This window comes from Ylistrum balloti, unplaced genomic scaffold (assembly GCF_031769215.1).
Source record: "Ylistrum balloti isolate Yb309-2 unplaced genomic scaffold, AGI_CSIRO_Ybal_v1 Utg369892, whole genome shotgun sequence".
Classification (NCBI taxonomy): domain Eukaryota; kingdom Metazoa; phylum Mollusca; class Bivalvia; order Pectinida; family Pectinidae; genus Ylistrum; species Ylistrum balloti.
Genome location: NW_026782024.1, coordinates 959,139 through 985,088, shown reverse-complemented (window position 1 = coordinate 985,088; position 25,950 = coordinate 959,139). Strand labels below are relative to the sequence as shown.

The 25,950-nt window shown below is 37.2% G+C and overlaps 3 protein-coding genes across 3 annotated transcripts in view; 2 read left to right on the top strand and 1 right to left on the bottom strand.

The window, feature by feature from the left end:
- Positions 1 to 768: 768 nt before the first annotated feature.
- LOC132546522 (uncharacterized) lies at positions 769 to 1,761 on the top strand. Its single transcript, XM_060210240.1, has one exon. The coding sequence runs from the start codon at positions 769 to 771 to the stop codon at positions 1,759 to 1,761; it is 993 nt and encodes a 330-aa protein (XP_060066223.1).
- A 3,545-nt stretch (positions 1,762 to 5,306) lies between these two features.
- Positions 5,307 to 10,185, top strand: LOC132546504 (uncharacterized). The gene is made up of 4 exons (XM_060210222.1): positions 5,307 to 5,460; positions 7,388 to 7,725; positions 8,921 to 9,018; positions 9,723 to 10,185. The coding sequence occupies exons 2-4, from the start codon at positions 7,425 to 7,427 to the stop codon at positions 9,870 to 9,872; spliced, it is 549 nt and encodes a 182-aa protein (XP_060066205.1). The 5' UTR covers positions 5,307 to 5,460; positions 7,388 to 7,424; the 3' UTR covers positions 9,873 to 10,185.
- A 1,556-nt stretch (positions 10,186 to 11,741) lies between these two features.
- The window catches only part of LOC132546470 (zinc finger protein 423-like), a 68,706-nt gene continuing 54,497 nt past the window's right edge, over positions 11,742 to 25,950 (bottom strand). Inside the window, exons 6-10 of the mRNA XM_060210188.1 lie at positions 23,135 to 24,532; positions 18,529 to 18,708; positions 16,459 to 18,323; positions 15,863 to 15,990; positions 11,742 to 13,810 (exon numbers count right to left, since the gene is read on the bottom strand). Coding sequence (XP_060066171.1) covers positions 13,586 to 13,810; positions 15,863 to 15,990; positions 16,459 to 18,323; positions 18,529 to 18,708; positions 23,135 to 24,532 — 3,796 coding nt within the window. The 3' untranslated portion in view covers positions 11,742 to 13,585. The remainder of the gene's footprint in view (positions 13,811 to 15,862; positions 15,991 to 16,458; positions 18,324 to 18,528; positions 18,709 to 23,134; positions 24,533 to 25,950) is intronic.

Sequence of the window (25,950 nt, the reverse complement as noted above, 5' to 3'; positions counted from 1 at the left end):
ATGAGAAATATGTTCAAATTCTTTATAACTAAAGTAAATACAGATGAGGGAAAACGAAAATATCCATTTTTAAAGGTAAAGTCAAGATTAAACAATGGTGGGCGCCAAGATAGCTCTGGGATCAGTATATTTTAGTATTCAATCATAGTGTACACAACAAAACAACGCGTATTAAAGGTGAAAAGAACGTCGATGACATGTTCATTTGTAGAATGACACCATTGTGACCTTGTAATAAGATGACTAGTTTACACTGGGATGATATGTAACGATATATTCTTATCAGGTACATTGATGGTCCTGTACACAGGTTACATATGTTAACTATACGAGACACTGAGATACCGTCGAAACAACACGTCTGGTGAGTGCTTCTATCATTGTCACTTCCTGCTGAACACGTTCCTGTTATAAACCAGCTGATTGTTCATAATACATTATAAGCAGACATGTGACGTACAGTTTTTGTACATTTCCTGTTAGTAGAGGTTGTATTATTTAAGTCCTGATCACGTTATAACCATAAGCTTGTTATTGCGGATATAGAGAAGATATATATCGCATACATATTTTTGCACTACATATTAAATCATACACATAGAATTTCAATTATTTAGCAATTTATGCAATTGTGTCATTGTTGTCACTTATGTCACTATAAATATAACAACATCGTGAGAGACAGCAAATACAATAACGAAATGTACAACCGTAATGAAAATACACCTGAACTTCATTTTAAACAGATAGTTGATAAAGAACGACAGCATGACGTCGGAGTCGTTGGAACTGCCGAACATAGACGTGTCAAATATACGCACAGACCGAGTAGCATTGTCTAAAAGCTTGGTTGATGCACTCGAGAACGTAGGATTTCTGACGGTAGATAACGTTAAAGGACTCGATTTCGACATTCTTCTCAAGGCTTGTAAGTGGTTTTTCAGTCGGCCATATGAAAAGAAGAAACTGTTACTGCGTAAGCAATGGGCTCCAGAAAATAGCAACATGTTCCGTGGCTATTTCCCTGTGATCGAAGGAGAACCAAGCAGAAAAGAAGGATTTGAATTTGGACCTGTGTACCCGGAATTTGACAGGAAAACGACACCTGCGCCATGGATTTACGAGGAGAACGTTTGGCCTGAAGAAGATGGCACTTTGGAGTTCAAAGCCGAGCTGACGAAAGCATTTGACATTATGCACAATACCGCCATGGAGATCTTGCGATTGACTGCACTTGGAATAGGAATTGACGAGAACGCATTTATTGGTCTATTTGATGACAAACCTTTAACTACGTTCCGCATGATTCACTACCCCACTTGGGAAAAAACACCCCCGGAAGTGTGTCTGCTGGACAACGGCAAAGTGATCACAACACCGGAACACACAGACACGGGATTCATGACCTTGCTTGCGACCTTTGGTTATAGCGGTTTGGAAGTTATGACAACAGATGGACATTGGGTAGCAGTTGCTCCGCGCACCAATAGCCTTGTCATGAACATTGGTGACGTATTTTCACGCATGCTTGGAGGTCGATTCCGCGCAACGCGTCACAGAGTAGTAGACATTGGTGAGGACAGATTTTCCTTTCCATTCTTTCTTGAGCCATCCTTTAATGCCGATATCGGTTTGAATTTCTTGACAAAATATACCGGAAGTGGCCCCGAACACGTACCAGAATTGTATGGACCGTGGGTATTTCACCAGTACAAATATGTTAAGAAGCATTTCGAGTACAGGGTATTACCGGATGTTTAATACTGACTAAGTGGTACAACATACCACAACATACCACAATAGGACTCAATATAAATATATATAAACGTTTAATTGTACATTTCTCAGTTTCATTTGTTCATAATTTTCTAGATTGTGAGGTTAACGTCGTATCAGTCTTAACATTTAACGGTGGTAACAAGGCGGACGACTGGACGGCGCGAGTAACGGAACGGACGTCCCGGCAATGTGGGTAAAAGGACGGACGCCTGGTTGTGTAAATTTGACGTAATGGAGTGTCGTTGATAGAATTTTATGCGTCAAACCGTCAAAAGGCGTGTACAACAAAAACGCCATATACCTTAGTAAAATGTTTGTGTCACAGATGTTTGAACTGTGATTAATGTAAATACTGAATTGGTTTTAAATATTGTACAACTTACAGAGTTCAAACAACAGTTAAAACAGAAAAATGTAACAGTTACACGGATAAAATAGCATTAATTGAAATAATGTTTATGTAGCTGAATATTTGTAATATGCATCAAATATTCATTTTATCACAAAAAAATTATATTGTTAATACAACGACGCTTTGGACTATTGAACTGTCGCATTGTGATAAGATGACGTTGGCGGTAAAATGATTAAACCAATCATTATGATAACAACAAACCGAGTGGAACTTTTATGAAATATGTTGTCCACAATCTATGAACGACTATGTGGAAAATATGTACCTGTATCAAGTTTTCCAATAACATGAAGAAAATACAAAGGGCCTATTTTCGAAGGTCATATAATGGAAAAGCCACCATGACATAACAACTTTTAGGTTAACTGAACCTTTTGCCCGTCATTGTCTTTCGTTGATTTATCGCATTTTTATCTTCTTCTCAAGAACCGCTGTGTAGATTGAAACCAAACGTGGTCACCACCACCAATACCGTAAGGGACAAAAGTTCTCCGTCCTTTTGGGTTTACGGCGTGGGTCAGATGCAGTGAAAACATGTTATTTTATATATCTTCTCTCTTGGGAGACACATCATTTGTATAGTGGTACTTCATAATGTCGAAGAGTACCTCGAGCAAAAAAGCCAAATTGATGGTCTCCCGGTGCACCATTTAGCCTCAAGGGATGGAGGATTCTTTTCAACGTTTTGTATGGCCATTATTATTTATTGAAAATTTTATCCAATCCTTTTGATGTTTGATGGCTATAAACTACGCCTCATTGAACTAAACATTTTTATTACTTCTACAGTATTTAGTAGAAATTCTACCAATAGATAAGTATCTCTTGTAGTCTGGGTACGGGTCATCATGGGTCAAGGCTGAGGCTGGGAGTGGCTATTGCAATGAAGAATACACAGCGCCCTATTGGTTCAATGTGGGATTTTTTATGAATGAAAGTAGTAGTTCCAAAATTTGTCGCTAGATGCCGTCATGGTTCAAATGATACTCACATGGTAAAGGTAATAGTACTGAACACAATCTCTAAAGATAGGGTTTTTTGAGTACATGTACATCTTTGCCATAGAAGATTACACAAAATCCTCGAGAACTCCATACCTTTGACTACGTACTCATTGATTTTAGATTAGATTACAGATAAACATACATTAAATGTATATATACATAAAGTCGATTTAGAAATAATGGCGAGGGTGTTCAACTGGCCTAAACAAGAAATAATGACGAGGGTGTTCAACTGGGCTAAACAAGAAATAATGACGAGGGTGTTCAACTGGGCTAAACAAGAAATAATGACGAGGGTGTTCAACTGGCCTAAACAAGAAATAATTACGAGGGTGTTCAACTGGCTTAAACAAGAAATAATGACAAGGGTGTTCAACTGGCCTAAACATACTTGACAATCCTTTAATTCATTTATATTTTGCATGTTTTGCTAGCTTTTCTGTTGGATCTATGTGAAGGTGTTTAAGTGTTATTAGCTTGTTTATTTTTTAATTGTATCGATTTCCGTGTTTAGTGTTCCTTTTTCTTTATCTTACTATATAATCGCGCCACGCAAAATAAAATCTCTCGAACGTCCTTAAATGATAATTCTTCAAAGGTCAACACGACCCAAAGTCATCCTTAACTTAACGTTACGACTGTATAGACCGATGGATCATAAATGAGCTACACAGCAATATTTATCGCGAAACTTGTCAGGGTTTTTTCTCTACTTTCTGGCTGTAATGAGATTCACTTTATTGGTGAGATTAAAATGAAAAATCTTGACGAGTTTCATAAATACTCATTTTATGACAAATAATTTCTGTTATTAAAACGAAACGCATGTCCCCGTTCCTGTCGTCCATTTTTGATAATATCTAAAGATAGTTAACAGAAATAATTTGCAACAAAAAACTTGCATTCATGAAATTCGTTTATGTTTTGTTATTGAAGACAAAAAATGTATCAAAACACAGGAAGACTACCGTTATATGCAAATAACGTTACAAATAAATGTCTCCTTTCCTTACCGTTACTATTATAGATGAAGATCACTAACACATCCACTGGCATCACCCCAATATCAATTACTCCGTGCTATTAGGTCATTGTTGACGTCACGAGACAATTTGCTGACCCGACGTTTTTAAATTTAAAGTCAGAATCAGAACCATGAAGTGGTAGTGTCAGGTTTCAAGCCTTCCGAAGTTGCAGCATCAGAAGTTTCACACCATTGGCGCTTGTTCTAAGTAGTTGACTACTTCACTTTCATCGCATCAATATCAAAACGTGCAACAAGGAAATAAATAGCAAAGCTAATGATAGACCTGTTACATGTCAAATGTGTGTTTACCTACGTGTGGACATAATGCAATTATAGGCAATTAACAACATTCAGGAATTTTGTTAAAAGACACTTATGCCCCGAAGATATACACATAATATATTAGACAGTGCTATCGTTCATCAAGTCCTCTGCGTCCATTAGATTAAACTTAACTAAAATAATACCTGGCGTACGTACACATACGTGTATATATATATACATATATATATATCTGTAAGTGGAAATACTATGATAGATGGTGTGATGTTATGCACACAGGAACGCCTCGTTGTTCTTATGTATACATGTATGTAAAAACAAAATATCTTTACTATCGCGGAAACTTATATTGATGAAACAATGCATGATTCCGTTTCTACAGTAACATGACGTCATTTAACGATGAATCTTACTGATGTCGACATTTTAGGTTCATTGACACCACCTTTGTGATAACAAGTTCCTTGTATGTGGTCTCTGGGAGTAAAGTTCGGAGATCGCGGGATTAAAAATAACTACATGTGATAACTGATTGAGTAGTTTATCAACTGATACCGCGGAAATTACATCAGACCTACATACAAGTGTACGAGTTAGTGACACTTTTGTTGTTGTTGCTGCTGTGGTCTCTGATCTGACCCCTGAACTACGAGAACAACGTGGCTGTATAACGGAGTATATGACTTTTTACAACCACGTCAATCGTAACATTCGGGAGATCGTAAGGATCTGTGATCAGTTGGTACAGAGAGGAAGTTGTTGGCGGTGTCCCGGGGGGTGTGTGAGGCAGTGGCGGTGGCGGTGGCGGTGCCGGGGAGGGGTGAAGCGGTGTCCCGTGGAGGGGCGTGACGGTGTCCAGTAGAGGGGCGTCGCGGTGTACTGTTGCCTAGTGGAGGGGTGTTGTGGGGATATGTCGGACGTACACACTATTTGTATACAGGATGACTAAGCAGGTACGCCTTATTCAATCGGTTTCTTTTCTCTAACTTAATGACCTTTTGTCAACTTTGCTGTTGGCATCAGGAATAATGATGTGATGTGATTAGCATAACAAGATATAGCTCGTAGATAATTTAATAACAATACATGTATTTACTACGACATTGATCATCACAACAGGTGAAGCAGGACCTACCACACTCAAAATATACTTAATTAAGGACATGAACACAACACACACGTGAAGCAGTACATCAAACTCAAAATATACTTAATTAAGGACATCAACACAACACACACGTGAAGCAGTACATCAAACTCAAAACATACTTAATTAAGGACATCAACACAACACACACGTGAAGCAGTACATCAAACTCAAAACATACTTAATTAAGGAAGCAAACACAATACACACGTGAAGCAGTACATCAAACTCAAAACATACTTAATTAAGGAAGCAAACACAATACACACGTGAAGCAGGACATCAAACTCAAAATATATTTAATTAAGGACATCAACACAACACACACGTGAAGCAGGACATCAAACTCAAAATATACTTAATTAAGGACATCAACACACACGTGAAGCAGGACATCAAACACAAATTATACTTAATCAAGGACATCAACACAACATACACGTGAAGCAGAACATCAAACTCAAAACATACTTAATTAAGGACATCAACACAACACACACGTGAAGCAGGACATCAAACTCAAAATATACTTAATTAAGGACATCAACACACACGTGAAGCAGGACATCAAACTCAAAATATACTTAATTAAGGACATCAACACAACACACACGTGAAGCAGGACATCAAACTCAAAATATACTTAATTAAGGACATCAACACAACACACACGCGAAGCAGGACATCAAACACAAATTATACTTAATTAAGGACATCAACACAACTCACACGTGAAACAGGACATCAAACACAAATTATACTTAATCAAGGACATCAACACAACACACACGTGAAGCAGTACATCAAACTCAAAATATACTTAATTAAGGACATCAACACACACGTGAAACAGGACATCAAACTCAAAATATCCTTAAATAAGGACGTCAACACAACACACACGTGAAGCAGGACATCAAACTCAAAACATACTTAATTAAGGACATCAACACACACACGTGAAACAGGACATCAAACTCAAAATATACTTAATTAAGGACATCAACACAACACACACGTGAAGCAGGACATCAAACTCAAAATATACTTAATTAAGGACATCAACACAACACACACGTGAAGCAGGACATCAAACTCAAAATATACTTAATTAAGGACATCAACACAACACACACGAAGCAGGACATCAACACAACACATACTTAATTAAGGACATCAACACACACGTGAAACAGGACATCAAACTCAAAATATCCTTAAATAAGGACGTCAACACAACACACGCGTGAAGCAGGACATCAAACTCAAAACATACTTAATTAAGGACATCAACACACACACGTGAAACAGGACATCAAACTCAAAATATACTTAATTAAGGACAACAACACAACACACACGTGAAGCAGGACATCAAGCTCAAAATATACTTAATTAAGGACATCAACACAACACACACGTGAAGCAGGACATCAAACTCAAAATATACTTAATTAAGGACATCAACACACACGTGAAGCAGGACATCAAACACAAATTATACATGGTCAAAATATCAAAATATTCATGATACATGATCAACATAACACACACGTGAAGAAGAGCATTGATACAACACACGTAAGATCCAGGACATCAAAATATGAACAGGTGAAACACAGGGCATCAACGCAACACGCGCAACAATCACAAGAACTCTCACTATAATTTGTACTTACGACCAATAGCTTTACGAAATTTATCGTGTTACTTTTTTTTATTTGCACGATGAGTGGGACACGGTACCAACAGAAAATTGATATCTGGAAAATGGAGGTGTTCAGAAATGTCAGCCTTAGCGGGGAATTGTCTCCCGAGCTCTACGAAATCATGCAGCAAAATACGTGCACGAATGTTTCTGTGACGTCAGCAGATATTTCTGGATTCACCGAGGTGAAATGTAAAAGCACATGTGACTATTTATTTATTGTGGACGTATTATGGTCAGACGGAAGAACAATGTGTGTGAAAAGAACTTACAAAAGCTTTTTAAATTTTCGTAGAGTTTTGGTGGATTACTTTCAGAAAGAAGACAACAGTCAGGGACCTGTATTTATACCAAAGTTACAAGGTAGGGAACAGTCAGGGACCTGTATTTATACCAAAGTTACAAGGTAGGGAACAGTCAGGGACCTGTATTTATACCAAAGTTACAAGGTAGGGAACAGTCAGGGACCTGTATTTATACCAAAGTTACAAGGTAGGGAACAGTCAGGGACCTGTATTTATACCAAAGTTGCAAGGTAGGGAACAGTCAGGGACCTGTATTTATACCAAAGTTACGTAGGGAACAGTCAGGGACCTGTATTTATAACAAAGTTACAAGGTAGGGAACAGTCAGGGACCTGTATTTATACCAAAGTTACAAGGTAGAGAACAGTCAGGGACCTGTATTTATACCAAAGTTACAAGGTAGGGAACAGTCAGGGACCTGTATTTATACCAAAGTTACAAGGTAGGGAACCGCCAAGTTTACTGCTTGAAGGATTTTATCTGAATTAATCAGTAAAAACAGTGCCAGTGGTTTAAGAGAATAAACCATTGATGAAAACTGGTTTTAAAGTCGCTAAAAGGGTCACTGAATGTTTTATAACTGGTATGGCCAGCTGACGAGTTTGTGGTCAATGGGTCTTCCCCAAAGACGTGAGCTCAATGGTTAGAACACCACCCATATCAAAGTCGAGAACCTAGTGGTAACTAATTAGTCAGTCATATCAAAGGCGAGAGTTCGTTGTAAATGCAACACTGGTATACATAATTCGCAAGCTGACAAGGATGCAATGACCTTGATCGCGGACTTTAGCAAGACTTAGGTGCCGGGTTCGTTGTGAACTATCACTCGAGGCAATGGTGGACATTGTCCCCATCACGACTATCCTACAAACCCACACTCATGTCAGTATCACAATGTAAATACTAGAAGCTTCTTGTAATGATATGTACTTTTGTATACATGTATAATGCCCTGTCTTTATCACCATAGAGCACAGAAAAAATATCAACTTGAGGCCATATAGGTGATGTCTAATTAAGTGTAGTGAATTTAACATATGATTACCTAACTAGAAAAAGTTACGTTAACATGTCTGACATACTCTTATACCTTCCTGGCTCGATTACTTGACGTCTGATTACATAACTTACACACAGGATAATTCTACCTCTCTTCTTCATATGTTTATTACATATCCGTCGTATTTGTTTAGATGCATTACATTTTCCCTGATGTTATTCAATATCTCTCTGATGGAACTCAATACTTTCAGGGTTAAAAATATTTCGGCGATATACACGAGACCTCGCAGAAGAAAGAGAAGTGGAGCTCCAGAAATTTGTCAAAAACTTGCTCAGTGGAAATCCTCTGGTAATATAAACTTATTGGTACTCAACGGAAACCCTCTGATTTTATAGACTTCCTAATGTTATGTCGTTGTATATACCTCGCATGGTGAGGACTTAAAGTGGTATCATAAAACTAGCATTTTTTTTGGAAGGGACTTTAAAGGTTACTATGTATACCTCGCCTGGAGGGGATGTTATGGGTTATCATATACCTCGCCTGGAGGGGACTTTAAGGGTTACCGTAAACCTCATCTGGAGGGGATGTTATGGGTTACCTTAAACCTCTCCTGGTTGGGACTTTAAAGGTTACCATATACCTCTCCTGGTGGAGACTTTAAGGGTTACCATATAACTCGCCTGGAGGGGACTTTACGGGTTACCATATACCTCTCCTGGTGGGGACTTTACGGATTACCATATACCTCGCCTGTTGGGGATTATAAGGGTTACCATAAACTTTGCCTGGTGGGGACTATGAGGATTGATTTAGATCTTGCCTGGTGGGGACATTAAGGGTTGTTTCGAACGTCACCAATTTAAACTTCGGGGCTTGTTTCATACATCGTCTAACGGGAACTTTACGGGTTACTACACAAATAGCTCTCCTGTTGGGAACTTTTACAGGGGGTTGCTTTATACCTTGTCCGTTGAGGACTTTTTTAAAGATTGCTTTTTCATTTAGGAATTTACAGTGTGGTAACCTTCTATCTTTTTTCTGTATTAAAGGTATCCTCTACTATCCCTGTGCTAGACTTTTTTGAACCTACCGCATCAGACCCCATCCCCTACAGAGGTAGTCCAGATGGTGATAATAGTGACGAGGATCCATTCTCTGAAGATGTATTCAGTCAAAAGTGGATGACAAAGAAAAACTAATCAAATAAAAATACATGAACTGCTTATTGTTTACAACACACTAATAATAATGTGGTGTGCTTTAGATTCCAGAAGAACCAGACATCACAGAACTTGATAATTATAATTACATTTTGATTGTGGCAAATCAGACATTCTAGAAACACTTGTCACACATACATGAAGCCACATAACATTGTTTCCATACACTTACTCTAAATGCCTCACATACTTGATTTTAATCAACATTTCAGTTTCTTTGTTAGATACAAGAAAACTCTGTAATGAGTTGGAAGATAAGGAAGATATACAGCCACCATTTGTTTCCGATTCAAATGGGGGTGGGGGTGGAGTGGGGTGGGGTGGGGTGGGGTGGGGTTGGGGGTTGGGGGTGGGGGAGAGAGAGTAAGTTTTCAGATATGATAAGGAGAAAGTGGGTTAGTTATGTGAAGCTAGAGAGTGAAACACACCAGTCAACAAAGCCATGCTTCGGGTTTGAATCAAACCAACAAGTCGATACATCTCATACATGTATATGTAGGTCATTGATTTTACAATGGAAATAAAGTTGACTCCAAATGGAGGTCAGTGAAAAGGTTCTTGTTTAAAATATTATTAAAACTGTCCATTGATGTATATATAACTATTTGGATACATCTCTTCTCTCCAGAGATGTCCTTGCACAGAAATGAAAATAGATTCAATTCTGTGCTGCTACTGATTAAGTTAGATATGTGCAGACATTCATGTTGTCAGTCAGATTTCTAAACAGAATCGTGTAAAAACATGTACTTTTTCTATGTTATTATATTTCTAAGAAATATAACTGGTAGGACAGATTGATCCATTTAGCGGCATTGTTTCATCTAAAAGACCAGGCTCACATCCGGAAAAGTGGCTAATACAAATGGAGACTAGCTGTTTCATGATCCATACAGACTGAAGTCTGTTTTTAAAAAAATGGTGGAAATCAATTCCATGTAATGTACACCAATATGACATCCATACAAAATCCAAGATGGCAGCTAGGCTGGTGCTTTGATTTCCAGATCAAGGATTAAACTGCAGCATTTAGTATCACTTAGCATCATCAGGTACATCAAAGTCTGAAAGAAAATGTCTTTTTTAAACCACTCACATTTATGTCCGTGGAAGGCTGAAATATGCCCCTTAAACTGATCATAATCACAGGTTCCACATTGTTTTCCTGTGATTTTGCAATCTCCTGTTTATGGCATGTGTGAACCCACTAGAATGAAATAAAAACACTTCCCAAAAACGTGGTATGTGCATATTTATTCACAGTTTCATTTTTTTTATTCCATCTTTAAACAATCTACACTTCAGCAGCAATAGCATATAAAAAATTGAAAACAACAATAAAATAATGTTAATAATCAGCATACCATAACAATCTTAGCACTTAATAGAACAGCTGCAAAATGAGGGCAAATAAGCTCTAATCAAAATACCAGGATATCAAGACTGTGTTAATCTCCTAAACAAGGATTTATAGTAATCTACTTCATGTAACTGGCACTCCAATGTTCTGTTATTTGGCTTTCCAACAGTCTTTCATATGATGAAGACTACACAGGTATTTAACAAAGTCTGTGACACATGACCTCCCTTAGTTATTGGGACTAAATTACATGAGATGTCAGGTTTTCATTCAATACTGCCACAGTCATCACAAAAAATTGAGGTGTTACAGTTCCATGGAATTTCCAAGTCACTAGGATAGAAAAGGACATCAATTTTAAAGAAAAATGTATTCTTGATGCAGTTAATATTACCCTGGAAAAAGGATGTTGATGACAGTTAATTAAACATTGGAAAAAAATTGTACAGTTGTTGATGCAGTTAATTTTACACGGGAAAAATGTTGTACAGTTGTATATGACAATCAATTTTACCTTGAAAAAGGCTGTCGATGACAGTCAATTTTACCCTGGAAAAAGGTTGTCGATGACAGTCAATTTTACCCTGGAAAATGGTTGTCGATGACAGTCAATTTTACCCTGGAAAAAGGTTGTCGATGACAGTCAATTTTACCCTGGAATAATGTTGTACAGTTGTATATGATAGTTAATTTTATCATGGAAAAATGTTGCTGATGACATATAAACTTTATTCTGGAAAATGTTAACAGTAGTTAACCACTCAAAAATAACCACATTCAACTACCTGGTATAGTAACCATACAAAGGAGTACACAGGAGGAGTATATATGATGACAGAATTAAAAGTAATAGAGAAAGAAGAAGTAATGAATTAAAAACTTCAGAAAAGTCATATATAGACCTAGTGGATTTTGCAATGAGCATTAGAAACCGGGTCAGCACAAGGTACATTTTCAGTAGGTATAACAATGAGGCTATCAGAAAACAATTTACAAAAAGACATTGGATTGAAACATCAAATGAAATCAGTGTGTGAGAACTCTCATAAAAATTTCCATGACTTTAAATTAATCTACCTGTGAATTCTGCGATAACGTAAAGAGAAGATCTTATTGACCGGAGTTATTCTGGTAACCGTCATGGTCATCCCCAGGTAAATACATAATCTTTACAATACATTACATATTGTATTAAAAGTTGTTGAAGATATTTTTTAAAAAACATTTGACCCCTTCAACATTGAAAATAGGCCAAGGACATTATTTAAACATTAAAAAGCCTTCAATCTTGGCATACTGCTCGCTAAATATAATTTTGGTTTTGAGAATTTGTAATTTATGCCAAAAAAGTTTGATGCGATATGGATAGACAGACTGCAGACACTGTGCCAGGAAATAAGCTCACATGCCTTTCAGGCAGGCCAGTTAAAAAGGAACCAGTAAGAATATTCTACATAAATGTCACCCTTGCCACCTAAGGATGGAATGTCTAAAAGTACAAGATGTACTAAGCACTTGAATGAGTCTAACCATTTCAAATGAAACGGACACTTTAATTTGATGAAAGTGAAACATCATTACAGATAGAATTGGTAAAGTGTGGCTAAAAATCTAAAATCCTTACAGGAATACTAACTACATCTATGACTGGTGAAATTCAGTATAACATCTCTCCAATGAAATTCAAAATACTTAAACAATTAACAATAAGAAGTTCTGAACACTTAAACCATCAACAAGAGCGTGTTGACTGGTGACTAGTAAAACTTACTCAGGTACAAATCCCTTTCTCTCTTCTTATAGGTATTTTTCCACAAGTTGACATTTCAATTCACCTTCTATTCATCAATAATTCACATTTTATCTGTTATCCACATTCTTTACAAATAAATGTTCTTTTTACCTCCCTTTCATCATCAATTCACATTTTATACATATGACTGTTCTCTTTACCTCCCCTTTCAGCAATGATTCATCTTTTGCCTCCCTTTCATCAATTATTCACATTCTATACAAATAACTGTTCTCTTTACCTCCCCTTTCAGCAAAAATTCACATTCTATACAAATTACTGTTCTCTTTACCTCCCCTTTCAGCAATAATTCACATAGTATTCAATTATAGTTCACTTTCTTCCATTTCATTAAACATAAACATTCACATGTCATACAACTGACCATTCTTTTCACTTCCCTCTAACCAATGGTTCATATTCAATGAAGTTGATTGTTGTCTCCCTTTAATTTAACACCTGGTCTTCATCAATGGTCCACCAATGATTACACTACAAGTGACTATTCTGTTAACCTCCCTCCAATCTATGGATAACATTTCAACAAACCATTGATTGTTCTTTTTGCCTCCCTCCTTCAACATGATTATTTATATCATTGGTGGTGAGAGAATTGCTGCCTTCCCCAGATTTTCCACCATCTAGCGCCGTAAACGACATGTTGGAAGTGGGCTCATCGCCGTTATCATCACTGGTGATGCTGGCATTGTCACTATTTACATCAACATCTAGGAAACTCTGCATGTCTGCCAGCTGGCTGGAATCCTGGAGAAAGAAAGGCAGTATTTTTCGTACTGAATACATGGTTTAATACATCTCCCATTCAACACTAAACTCTGGACAATAGATTTCTCTGACATTCCCTCACAAAGTAACAACTCCAAACTGAATGCCGGTCAAAGATTGCAAATGTTTTTGCATATGTATAAATTGACCTATGATACACTGTCTATAGGTAAACAATGATGACCTATGATACACTGTTTATAGGTAAACAAGATGACCTAGGATACACTGTTTATAAGTAAACAGTGATGACCTAGGATACACTGTTTATAGGTAAACAATGATGACCTAGGATACACTGTCTATAGGTAAACAAGATGACCTAGGATACACTGTTTATAAGTAAACAATGATGACCTAGAATACACTGTTTATAGGTAAACAGTGATGACCTAGGATACACTGTTTATAGGTAAACAATGATGACCTAGGATACACTGTTTATAGGTAAACAATGATGACCTAGGATACACTGTCTATAGGTAAACAATAATGACCTAGGATACACTGTCTATAAGTAAACAATGATGACCTATGATACACTGTCTATAGGTAAACAATGATGACCTAGGATACACTGTTTATAAGTAACAAGATGACCTAGGATACACTGTCTATAGGTAAACAAGATGACCTAGGATACACTGTCTATAGGTAAACAATGATGACCTAGGATACACTGTCTATAAGTAAACAATGATGACCTACGATACACTGTTTATAAGTAAACAAGATGACCTATGATACACTGTTTATAAGTAAACAATGATGACCTAGGATACACTGTCTATAGGTAAACAAGATGACCTAGGATACACTGTTTATAGGTAAACAATGATGACCTAGGATACACTGTCTATAAGTAAACAATGATGACCTAGGATACACTGTTTATAGGTAAACAATGATGACCTAGGATACACTGTCTATAGGTAAACAAGATGACCTAGGATACACTGTTTATAAGTAAACAATGATGACCTAGGATACACTGTCTATAGGTAAACAAGATGACCTAGGATACACTGTTTATAAGTAAACAGTGATGACCTAGGATACACTGTTTATAGGTAAACAATGATGACCTAGGATACACTGTCTATAGGTAAACAATGATGACCTATGATACACTGTCTATAGGTAAACAAGATGACCTAGGATACACTGTTTATAAGTAAACAGTGATGACCTAGGATACACTGTTTATAGGTAAACAATGATGACCTAGGATACACTGTCTATAGGTAAACAATGATGACCTATGATACACTGTTTATAAGTAAACAATGATGACCTAGGATACACTGTCTATAGGTAAACAATGATGACCTAGGATACACTGTCTATAGGTAAACAAGATGACCTAGGATACACTGTTTATAAGTAAACAATGATGACCTAGGATACACTGTCTATAAGTAAACAATGATGACCTAGGATACACTGTCTATAGGTAAACAATGATGACCTAGGATACACTGTTTATAGGTAAACAATGATGACCTAGGATACACTGTTTATAGGTAAACAATGATGACCTAGGATACACTGTTTATAGGTAAACAATGATGACCTAGGATACACTGTTTATAATTAAACAATGATGACCTAGAATACACTGTTTATAAGTAAACAATGATGACCTAGGATACACTGTTTATAGGTAAACAATGATGACCTAGGATACACTGTTTATAAGTAAACAATGATGACCTAGGATACACTGTTTATAAGTAAACAATGATGACCTAGGATACACTGTTTATAAGTAAACAATGATGACCTAGGATACACTGTTTATAAGTAAACAATGATGACCTAGCATACACTGTTTATAAGTAAACAATGATGACCTAGGATACACTGTCTATAAGTAAACAATGATGACCTAGGATACACTGTTTATAGGTAAACAATGATGAACTAGGACACACTGTTTATAAGTAAACAATGATGACCTAGGACACACTGTTTATAAGTAAACATTTATGACCTAGGACACACTATGTATATCTACACAGAAATATTTACCTGTGCAAAATGAACCCTCATGTGTTCTTTTATTTGGCACTTCCTGACAAATGACTTGCCACACACAGGACAGAGGAATGGTTTTCCCCCAGGGTAGGGACGGATGTGGCTCTGACGGTTCTCCTTCCCTGTAACATATAACACCAATGATACAAAAATATTTCACATGGGAGATAACTCTTACAAAAACAATCCAAATTAACTTGCATCTCAAATGAACATTTTTACACTATTGTGGCTTTATGATATTTGTAAACAAACCATACACTAAGATCATAAATGCAAAGCAATGAAACTTCCTAATTAGATTTTCTCACAAGCACATAATCAGAACCCACCACAGTAATCAAATTACTGGCTTGAAAATGCACTTTATTTGTACCAGAAATCTATGGATTTACTGCCCTGTTTTGACGTTTCACGAGTAGCTGAGACCTGTAAGTGTACTTCCCTGTTCCAAAAGTACCTGAGATTTATGAATGTACTTCCTTTTTCTGATGTTTCACCAGTACTAAATATCTATGAATGTACTGCACTGTTCTGATGTCTCACTAGTGAGGGAGTTTCTATCAGTCTATTGGTGTGTTCTGACTTACCTAGTCTATGTATCCGGAGATGACTCTGTAAGCTACTTAATGAAGGCAACTCTTTGTCACACTCTGGGCACCGGTAGGTTTGTTTGTCAAGTTCCGAGTGACAGAAGTGGCTCTGTAATGCCCCCATACTGTGGAATACCTCAGCACATACATTACATTTAAAGTTGTTTTCATTGTGTTCATGGATCTTCCTATGGTTGATCAAACTTACACTGCTAGTAAATGTTTTGTTACAGTCAGTGCAAGTCAGATCAGAAGAGACTGGTGTCAAGGATATAGAATTTTCCCCAACTGTGTGCATGAATGCGTGATTCTCCAGCTCTGCACTAAAGAAGAACTTCTGACTGCATTGGCTACATCCATAGCGTCGGGCACCTGGTCCATGCTCTATGGCATGGTTTTGAATCTCCATTGAGCTAGCAAATATCTTACAACACACACTGCACCTGAATTCTGAGTTCCTGTAGGTGTGGTCTATTAGGTGGCACTGTAACTTGGCTGGTGACTCGAATGTTCGTGAGCAGAGTTTACAATCATGGACATTTCCCTCAGTCATCATGTGTGTAGCTACATGTAGCTGAATTTCATACTCACTACTGAATGATTCCTGACATTTTATACACTGGTAACTTTTTTTATGTGTGCCAATATGTGTGTCAAGCTCCCCATTGGAGGGAAAACTTGCTCCACATTCAGAACACACATACTCTGAATGTTCTCCATGGTAACAAGGTTTACATACATAGTATGTGCGACCACTGCTGTTCATCTTTGACACTAAATTTTCTTTGGAGTTGAATGTTTTGAGACAGACACAACATGTGTAAAAGCTGGACTTGACCTGGAAATGATGTTTACCATGCATTTGCAGCTCCACCATGGACGCAAGTGTCTGCCGGCATATGAGACACTGCATGAAGGTACCTTGGAAGCCATGCTCCTGTGTGTGCACATAAAACTGGTCCTCGTTTTTCAGGGGGATCTTACAAAGTACACAACTGTTGCCCTGGACAATCTTGCAATGGGTGAGTTTGTGTTCAGCTAGGATACTGGATGTAGGGAACACCTGGTCACAGATGTTACATTTCTGGCTGCCATTGTTCTGGTGAATCTTCATGTGTTTGTCCAGATCACCTCTACTCTTGAATGTCTGACTGCAGTACATACAGGCTAGACTAAGCTTTTCACTGATGACAACAACAGGCAAAGACATGGATTTGGAGGTGACAGGGGAATGACTAACAGCAGGAGGCATTGACGTGTCTGCCTGGAGTCGTTCCTGTAAAGTCATGGCAGCAGAAGTGATGGATGCCAGCGAAGCCATGGAAGACGTAGGAGCCAAAGATGCTGAAGAGACAACAGAAGTCACAGGCTTTCTGACTGGGTGATGATCTGACTCGGGTTTCATGATTGTAACTTGGTCTGGACTGACGGAGGCGCTAGATGTACTAGACTTTTTAGCGGAGAGGCCGTGATCTACAGCTTTGTGTGCTTGTAATAATGCCTGCTGCTCAAACTTCATATCACAGATGTTACAAGTGTGCAGCAGCTCCGAGCTCTTCCAGATCCCTGGTCCATTAAGGTTCTTTGGGGAGTACCTAGGGCTTGGGTGGGGAGGTGTTCGGTCGTTGTAGCTTGGTGTATCAACATCTCGCTCTACCTTGATTTTTACAGGGGACATTTGTGGAGGTGGAGGAATTGCTTTGTCTGTGGGGTTTCCATGCATACACTGCATGTGTTTGTCGAGGAGGTACTCAACATGGAAGGACTCATCACACATAGGACACCTGAAGGGTTTGTTGTGGGTGGTCAGATGACACTGGAGATCCATTTCAGATGAGAAACTCTCTTTACAGAACAGACACCTGAAACAGTAAGCCAATTGAGGTAATTGAGACACAATACCAACATTTCTGCCAAATAAAATACAACCTGTAAAATCATGATGATCAGAATGAGAGCATTATTATTTCTAAACTTTGTATAGGTATAAATAAAACTTATAAGAAAATGAATGAGCTTTTGTTGAATAAGTTTATAAGTTATAAAATTGGATTCTGGGTAACTCACCTGTATGGTTTAGCAACATGCAGATGGTTCACCCTGACATGAACCTGCCACTCCATCTCAGACCTGAACACTGAATCACATTTCGTGCATTTGTATAACTTACACTCGTTACTATGCTTGATGGCAAAGTGCACCTGTACATTCACTTTGGAGTCGAAGATTTCCTTACACAGTGAGCATCTACAAAAGATCAATATCATGTTCTATTAAAACCATGTACTCAGACATATAAATATCTACAAAAGATCTATACTGTGTTCTATTAAAACCATGTACTCAGACATATAAATATCTACAAAAGATCTATACTGTGTTCTATTAAAACCATGTACTCAGACATATAAATATCTACAAAAGATCTATACTGTGTTCTATTAAAACCATGTACTTAGACATATAAATATCTACAAAAGATCTATACTGTGTTCTATTAAAACCATGTACTTAGACATATAAATATCTACAAAAGATCTATACTGTGTTCTATTAAAACCATGTACTCAGACATATAAATATCTACAAAAGATCTATACTGTGTTCTATCAAAACCATGTACTCAGACATATAAATATCTACAAAAGATCTATACTATGTACACAAATGTAACACTCAAGACTTAATTCCATGTAAGAGTTATCTTTCTTGAATTGTACTTGACAAATGTAAGCTGAGCTCAGAATGCAGAAATTATTGGTTAATTTTGGCCATGATTTTGGGGTTTGTTAAATTCTGTTACATATACAAACAGTACTACCACTGATATGGCACTGCTCAAATATGTCCTGATACCTGTTTTTAATCAGATGAATTTACTTGTTACATATGAGTGAGAAATTTAATGAGGTGACCATGTGGTACTTGTGATGTCAAAGTGTGGCTTTGTCTGACTGTCTTATATGTAAACAGTAGTGTAGAAGGCAGACACTTTTCATCTGTTCCCTCTTTTTAAAGACACCATTGATTGACAATGAAATATTTTACTTCAATTAAACACAAAGCAAACCTGAGCATATAAAACAGTGGGAATGAAATGAAACTGCAAAAAACTTACATCTAAAGATTGTAAATTTGCCATATCACAGACTTAAAACTAGATGCAGATGATACGTGTACTCAGTTCCATACATAGGTATGTAAACAAGAGAATTATATGGATATCCATGATTTATTGATAAAAAATATGAATCCCTGTGAAAATTCGGCCGTAAAAGCATATAAACGTAATGATTGGCAGGATTTTGAGAGTTGAATTTCCTGTGCTTTTGATACCAATGTTTATTACATGCTTTGACTGGTGGTACGAAAATGTTATGATACCTAATATTAACATACACAAGTCCATATTCTGAAATCTACCGATACATGGAATTTTCAGAGTATAAAGAAAGGATAGTTAATACACGAAATGATCTGCAAGGCATTGTAAAAAAAACTGTATTATAGGTATATACTCCTTAATATATTTGTGGTAGATGTATGTTTGGAATGTGGAATTTAAACATCAATATATACAAGATATCCCAGAGGAATCTTGGCGCCCACCATTTGAGGATCTGTTTTCAGTTCTTGAAGATTTTTTTTTGTTTGTTACAGGTGTTGTAAATGTTCATGAACTGGTCTTCATTGAATGATGGCACAAGATATTTTTATCAAGCACCTATTAGCAAATATCATTTGAAAAAGATCCCAAAGTATTATTAGATAGCAGTCAGTTACAGGTGGATAATGGACAATATGCTTGTGCTGTATTACTGTCGACATCCAAGATGGCTGCCTGTGGGCCACCTTGATTTCAAATCAGTCCAAAAAAGGTACAATGCACAACTAGGGACCAAGGGAAACCAATATCTATGAAATATCAGAAGGATCCATCCTGGACTTCCTCAGATATAGCAGTAACATCTTGATTTCGGATCAGTCCAAAAAGGTATAATGCACAACTTGGAACCAAAGGGAACCTGCATATGAAATTTGAGAAAGATCCATCCAGTACTTTCCAAGAAATAGCGGTAACAAACTTTTACATCCAAAATCCAAGATGGCCACCTCTCCACTACTTTCCAAGAAATAGCGGTAAAAAACTTTTACATTCAAAATCCAAGATGGCCACCTGTCTGCCATCTTGAATTGGAATCAAAAAAGGTACAATGCACAACTAGGGACTAAGGGGAAACTGCATATGAAATTTGAGAAAGATCCATCCAGTACTTTCCAAGAAATAGCAGTAACAAACTTTTACTTCCAAAATCCAAGATGGTTGCCTGTCGGCCATCTTGAATTCGAATCAGTCCAAAAAAGGTACAATGCACAATTAGGGACCAAGGGGAAACTGCATATGAAATTTGAGGAAGATCCATCTAGTACTTTCTCAGAAATAGCGGTAACAAACTTTTACTTCCAAAATCCAAGATGGCCACCTGTCGGCCATCTTGAATTCGAATCAGTCCAAAAAAGGTACAATGCACAACTAGGGACCAAGGGGAAACTGCATATGAAATTTGAGAAAGATCCATCAAGTACTTTTCCAGAAATAGCGGTAACAGACTTTTACTTCCAAAATCCAAGATGGCTGCCTGTCGGCCATCTTGAATTCGAATCAGTTCAAAAAAAGTACAATGCACAACTAGGGACCAAGGGGAACCTGCATATGAAATTTGAGAAAGATCTATCCAGTACTTTTCCAGAAATAGTGGTAACAAGAATTGTTTATGGACGGACGGATGGGCGGACGACGGACCACAGACGCAGGGAGATTTGAATAACCCACCATCTATTTGAATAGATGGTGGGCTAAAAATCCTTGAATGTAAACTCAGATAGGTTACAACATTTACTTATTAAACGCATACTGAATCAGTGATCCATCAATAAGTGTTAATAGATTTACTAAGGAATTAAAAACATGAAACTGCTGGAACTCTTCTTTAAAAAAATATGAGGTAATGCTTTAGAACAAATACAGGATAATAATACATTGAACATCAAACTCCTAAGTCTAAAGTCTTAACCATAGTTACAAAATAAATTAAGAATTCTAAGTACACAGTATTTAGTTGCTTTACATGTATTGCTTACATCAAAGAAAAAATGAAATCAGACTGAAACATCACCACTGGTGTGAAGAGAAAATTTTAAATCTAAAGCATGGAAACATGCACTATTGAATATTTTTTTTAGAATCTGGCTGTTTTCCTGCCAACTTGTCAGTAATTATTGTATCTAGGTGTTATTACAGACCTAAACAATTACACCTAATAAGTTGGAAATTGTTTACTCAATAAACAGCTTTCAGATGTCTGTACTAAACAAGATATTCTTCCTGATGCACTGTTTGGTTTCAGTCCTGGTTTAAGCAAGCTAGATATTATTTTCTGAAAACTTTGTAAAAATAAGCATATACTGTTGTTTCGTCGATTTTCCTGAAGCCTTGAATTTGTCCTTACTTTAGTTAATGTTCAGATGCAAGAAGTTTTTTTGTTCAAGTCGCAGTGCGTCCATCTGCCATGGTCTGACAGACAGATGGATGGAATAAAGATGATAGACCATGGAAGACAGATGCACTGCAACTTCAACAAAAACACTTCTTGCCTACATACGTCATTATGTAATCAATACACTTTTTATGATGGTAAAACTTAAAAACGATTTTGAACATGTGTAAATGAATGTAGATGTGGTATGTGTAGGTATGTCTTATTAGGTAAACAGTATCTCTCTGTTACCGTCATATATAACCTGATCTCATTTTACTCTCAAAGTATTCTTATTCACTAGATTAAGCTAAAGGATCAGGACATGCTTGACACTAGGGCCCGTATTCATGAAAGCGTTCTCATGCTCAAGCATAGATTTTGTACTCAAGATAACTTTTTCATAATTCACCTAAATCATACCAGGGTATCAGATTACATACAGTAATACATCATTTAAGATTGAAGTATGGAATTATGAAAAAATCATAGCCAAAACATATTAATCTTGAAGTTTCAAGGTATTTGCCTTTTTTCATGTTATTGTACACAGTTTTGATGTGGGAGTAAGAGTTAAGTCCTACATTTCCTAAGAGTTTTGATGAGTATATATCAAAACAATTGACTCTATTACCTCACAAACAATAAGCTTACTTAATTAGTAGTGCACATAAACAAAAAGCCTGATAGGTGAGTTACGGACACAAACAATAAGCCTGCTGTATTACCTCATAAGCAAACATTGTATGAAGTTTCAATCAAATCCATCAAACCATTCTGAAATTATCATTTGGAATCCAAAATTTGACAGAAAACATCCATTTTTAGCAACAGTGACCTTTGTAGTTGACCCTTCGGTTCCCAACTCAATCCCACTCTTTTACCCGATAACCTAATATTAAATGAAGTTTCATTCAAATCCATCTAACTTCTCTAAAGTTATTGTCTGGAAACCAACATTTGGACAGACATACAGACAGATGGACGGACAGGCAGATGGAGATAAACACTTTAGTCCCCTTTGGTTTCACCCATAGGAAACTAATAAGCCTGCTTAATAAGTGGTTTGACACAAACAAAAAGCCTGGTTGAGTAGTGGTGGGTGAAATAATAAGAAACAATAATTAGTGATGTACCTGTACAGGTGATGAGCGTGTATGTCCATCAGGTGTTTCTGGAGCTCATCCGGTTTGGAGAAGAACTTGACACAGCTGGTACAGCCATACTCTGTGGTCATACTGAGGTAGTGTGTGGAGCTATGCTTCTCCAGTTGGTCCTCAGTAGAGAACTGCTGCTTACATAGTTTACAGCAGTATGGTCCACCTGCACTACTTTCCAGGTGGAGCTTGATGTGAGCCTGGAAATTCTTCCTGTCATGGAATGTGGCATTACAATGGTCACAAGTTACCTGATCCTGGTAAGGCGATGATGTGGGCATCTGGTCTTTATGTGGCTCAGGAGCTGAGGTGAAGTTCAGATGCATGTTGATACCTCGTCTATTGAATGACTTGTCGTTGTCCCGTTTGTGGTGGTATCCTCCTTCAGAACCAGGAGTCACCAGTGAGGAACGGCGCTTGTTGCTGGTGTTAGAGTGAGACTTGGTGTCGGAATACTTAGGTTCTGACTTTGGTGAAGAGTGATGCATCATGGCCATGTGATCCTGAAGGGCACCTGCTGACTGGAATGCCATGGAACACATGATGCAATAAAGGGGATCGCGAGACTCACTTCTCTCCCTACGCTCGTAGTAGTGGATAAGCTTCTTGTGCTGTTGGAGGTTCTCTATGCTGGAAAACTGACGAGAGCAGTGAGTGCAGGGGTACTTGATGTCCATGCAGGGCTGGTTCTGGTGTACTGCTCGCATGTGTTCATGTAGGCTGTACAGGTTCTGGTAGGGAGCATTACAATAGTTGCATGTGTAAACTTCTGTGGGCTTTACAGAGTGTACACTTTGCATGTGTATCTCAAGGATCTCTAGGGAATCGTAATCACTACTAAAACAATATGGACATACCAGCATCTCACTAACCAAGGGCTGCCCTCCTAAGGAGTGGGTGAGGCTGGCTGTGGCCCCTGTGGTGGAGCCTGAGAGGTTGTGTTCATCAGTAGGGATACGATCAACTGTCAGTAAGTCATGGGTGGCCATGTGATGGACTAGGTCATCAGTGTTTAAGCATGACTTCTGACATATAGGACAGTTGGTGAGCTGGTCAGCAATGTGCATCTGTTCCACATGAAGCTTGAGGGCATCCTGACTGGGACACACGTCCCCACAGTAGGGACAGTGGACGGAGGACTTGCCTGGGGCAATCTCCTCACGGTGTATCAGCATGTGATTGTGAAGCTCGGCAAGGGAAGGAAAAACATCCTTACATTGTTGACACTGCAAGTCAGAGCTTGACTCAGCATTCTTCTTATGGATCATTACATGAGAGGTCAAGCCTGCTGCTGTTTGATATCCACGGTTACAGATCGTACATTGAAATGGTTTCCCATTTTCGTGGGTTTTCAGATGGCTCTTCAAATGATCACTCCTAAAATGCAACAAAAAATTTATAACAAAGAAATATATATACGCCTCTACCAAAGAATTCAGGATCTATTGTATTCAAAATAATACTAACCAAAATAATATGAATGAAGTAATGATAAATAAATTAAAGTTTCATTGAGATGGCTGGGAAGTTGAAAGAAATCTATAGACTAGACTTTAATTTTGCAAAGAACAAAGAACAATAACTTTTGAAATATCGTTGAATCAGAATGCTGTCCGTAAGAAAGCAATCTCATGCTGTGCTATTGAAGACTACCAAATTTCAAAGAAATTGGTTTAAATGTAAAGGAAAGGAGATATCTGGACAAGATAAAAGTTTTTAAAAAAAAACCCAAAACAAAAACAAACCCAAAAAACAAAAACAAAAGGCAGTAGTAACTTATGGGTCATTGCATGAAAACTGACTTTTTATTATTGCATATATATTAAGTGTATCACCTCATGAACAATGACAGTTGGATTTGGCTGAAATATGCACATAAATAGATTGACTAACAATTAGAAAAAAGGAAATTCTTTTCTGTTAATCAGCAGTCTGGATATATAAATTTTTGCATCATATATGATAAAATATGCAAACAAAACACAGTTACTTGTAAACCAAAACGGTTTCTTACCTGAATTGGTTGGTTATTATGTTATTCATTTAATGATTATGAATTGACTTAGAGTTATGAAATACAATTTGCTACGCCCCAAAACAAAGTCTTGTGCTGAAAAAAACAGAATTTCACTGACTATGTCATTATTGTTGTTGTCATTTCCGCCACCATCAAGTGTTTGTCTTACAAAATAAACTGCTTCATTTTCAATTCTATCCTGTGATGTTATATTTGAGAGGGGTTTCGGAACTAAAGAAGTGGTCAGGCTTGACATTGGACATCGACTGTGAATATCTGGATAGCATAGAAACATAACTGGAAGTGTATAAAACACACAATAAAAAAAGATTAAAAGTTTTTACCATATGTCCCTTTAAAATTCTTGTTTGAATAAAAATGTTTAAAATGTCATAATTATTATGCTTACCAGATTTTAAAGAAATCTGCTGAAAACTGGAAATTTCGAAAAAATATTACCTTTATGAAAACAATAAAGTGCAATACCTCTTCGAAATAGTCAAATTAAACTGCTGTTCATGAAAACACAACTTCATGTCATGATATCATGCCTACCAAGTTTGAAAAAGATTGGTTAAAAACTGTGCGAAGAGATATTCCACACAAATAAGAGTTATTGGCAGATGCATAGAAATACAACTTAAATAAAACAATTTCAAGAAATAAAATCACTGACTATTATATCATGTACTACTACTAAAAAAGACAACAAGGGTTACTGTTAAATGATTGCCTTCCGTTTGTAGGACTTGACTGTGAATACATGTATCTGTTACAC

Coding starts and splice junctions, on each gene's coding strand:
- LOC132546522 (XM_060210240.1), top strand. CDS start 769: ATGACGTCGGAGTCGTTGGAACTGCCGAACATAGACGTGTCAAATATA.
- LOC132546504 (XM_060210222.1), top strand. CDS start 7,425: ATGGAGGTGTTCAGAAATGTCAGCCTTAGCGGGGAATTGTCTCCCGAG. Junction 7,726..8,920: donor ATTTATACCAAAGTTACAAG/GTAGGGAACAGT, acceptor CAATACTTTCAG/GGTTAAAAATATTTCGGCGA. Junction 9,019..9,722: donor TGCTCAGTGGAAATCCTCTG/GTAATATAAACT, acceptor TCTGTATTAAAG/GTATCCTCTACTATCCCTGT.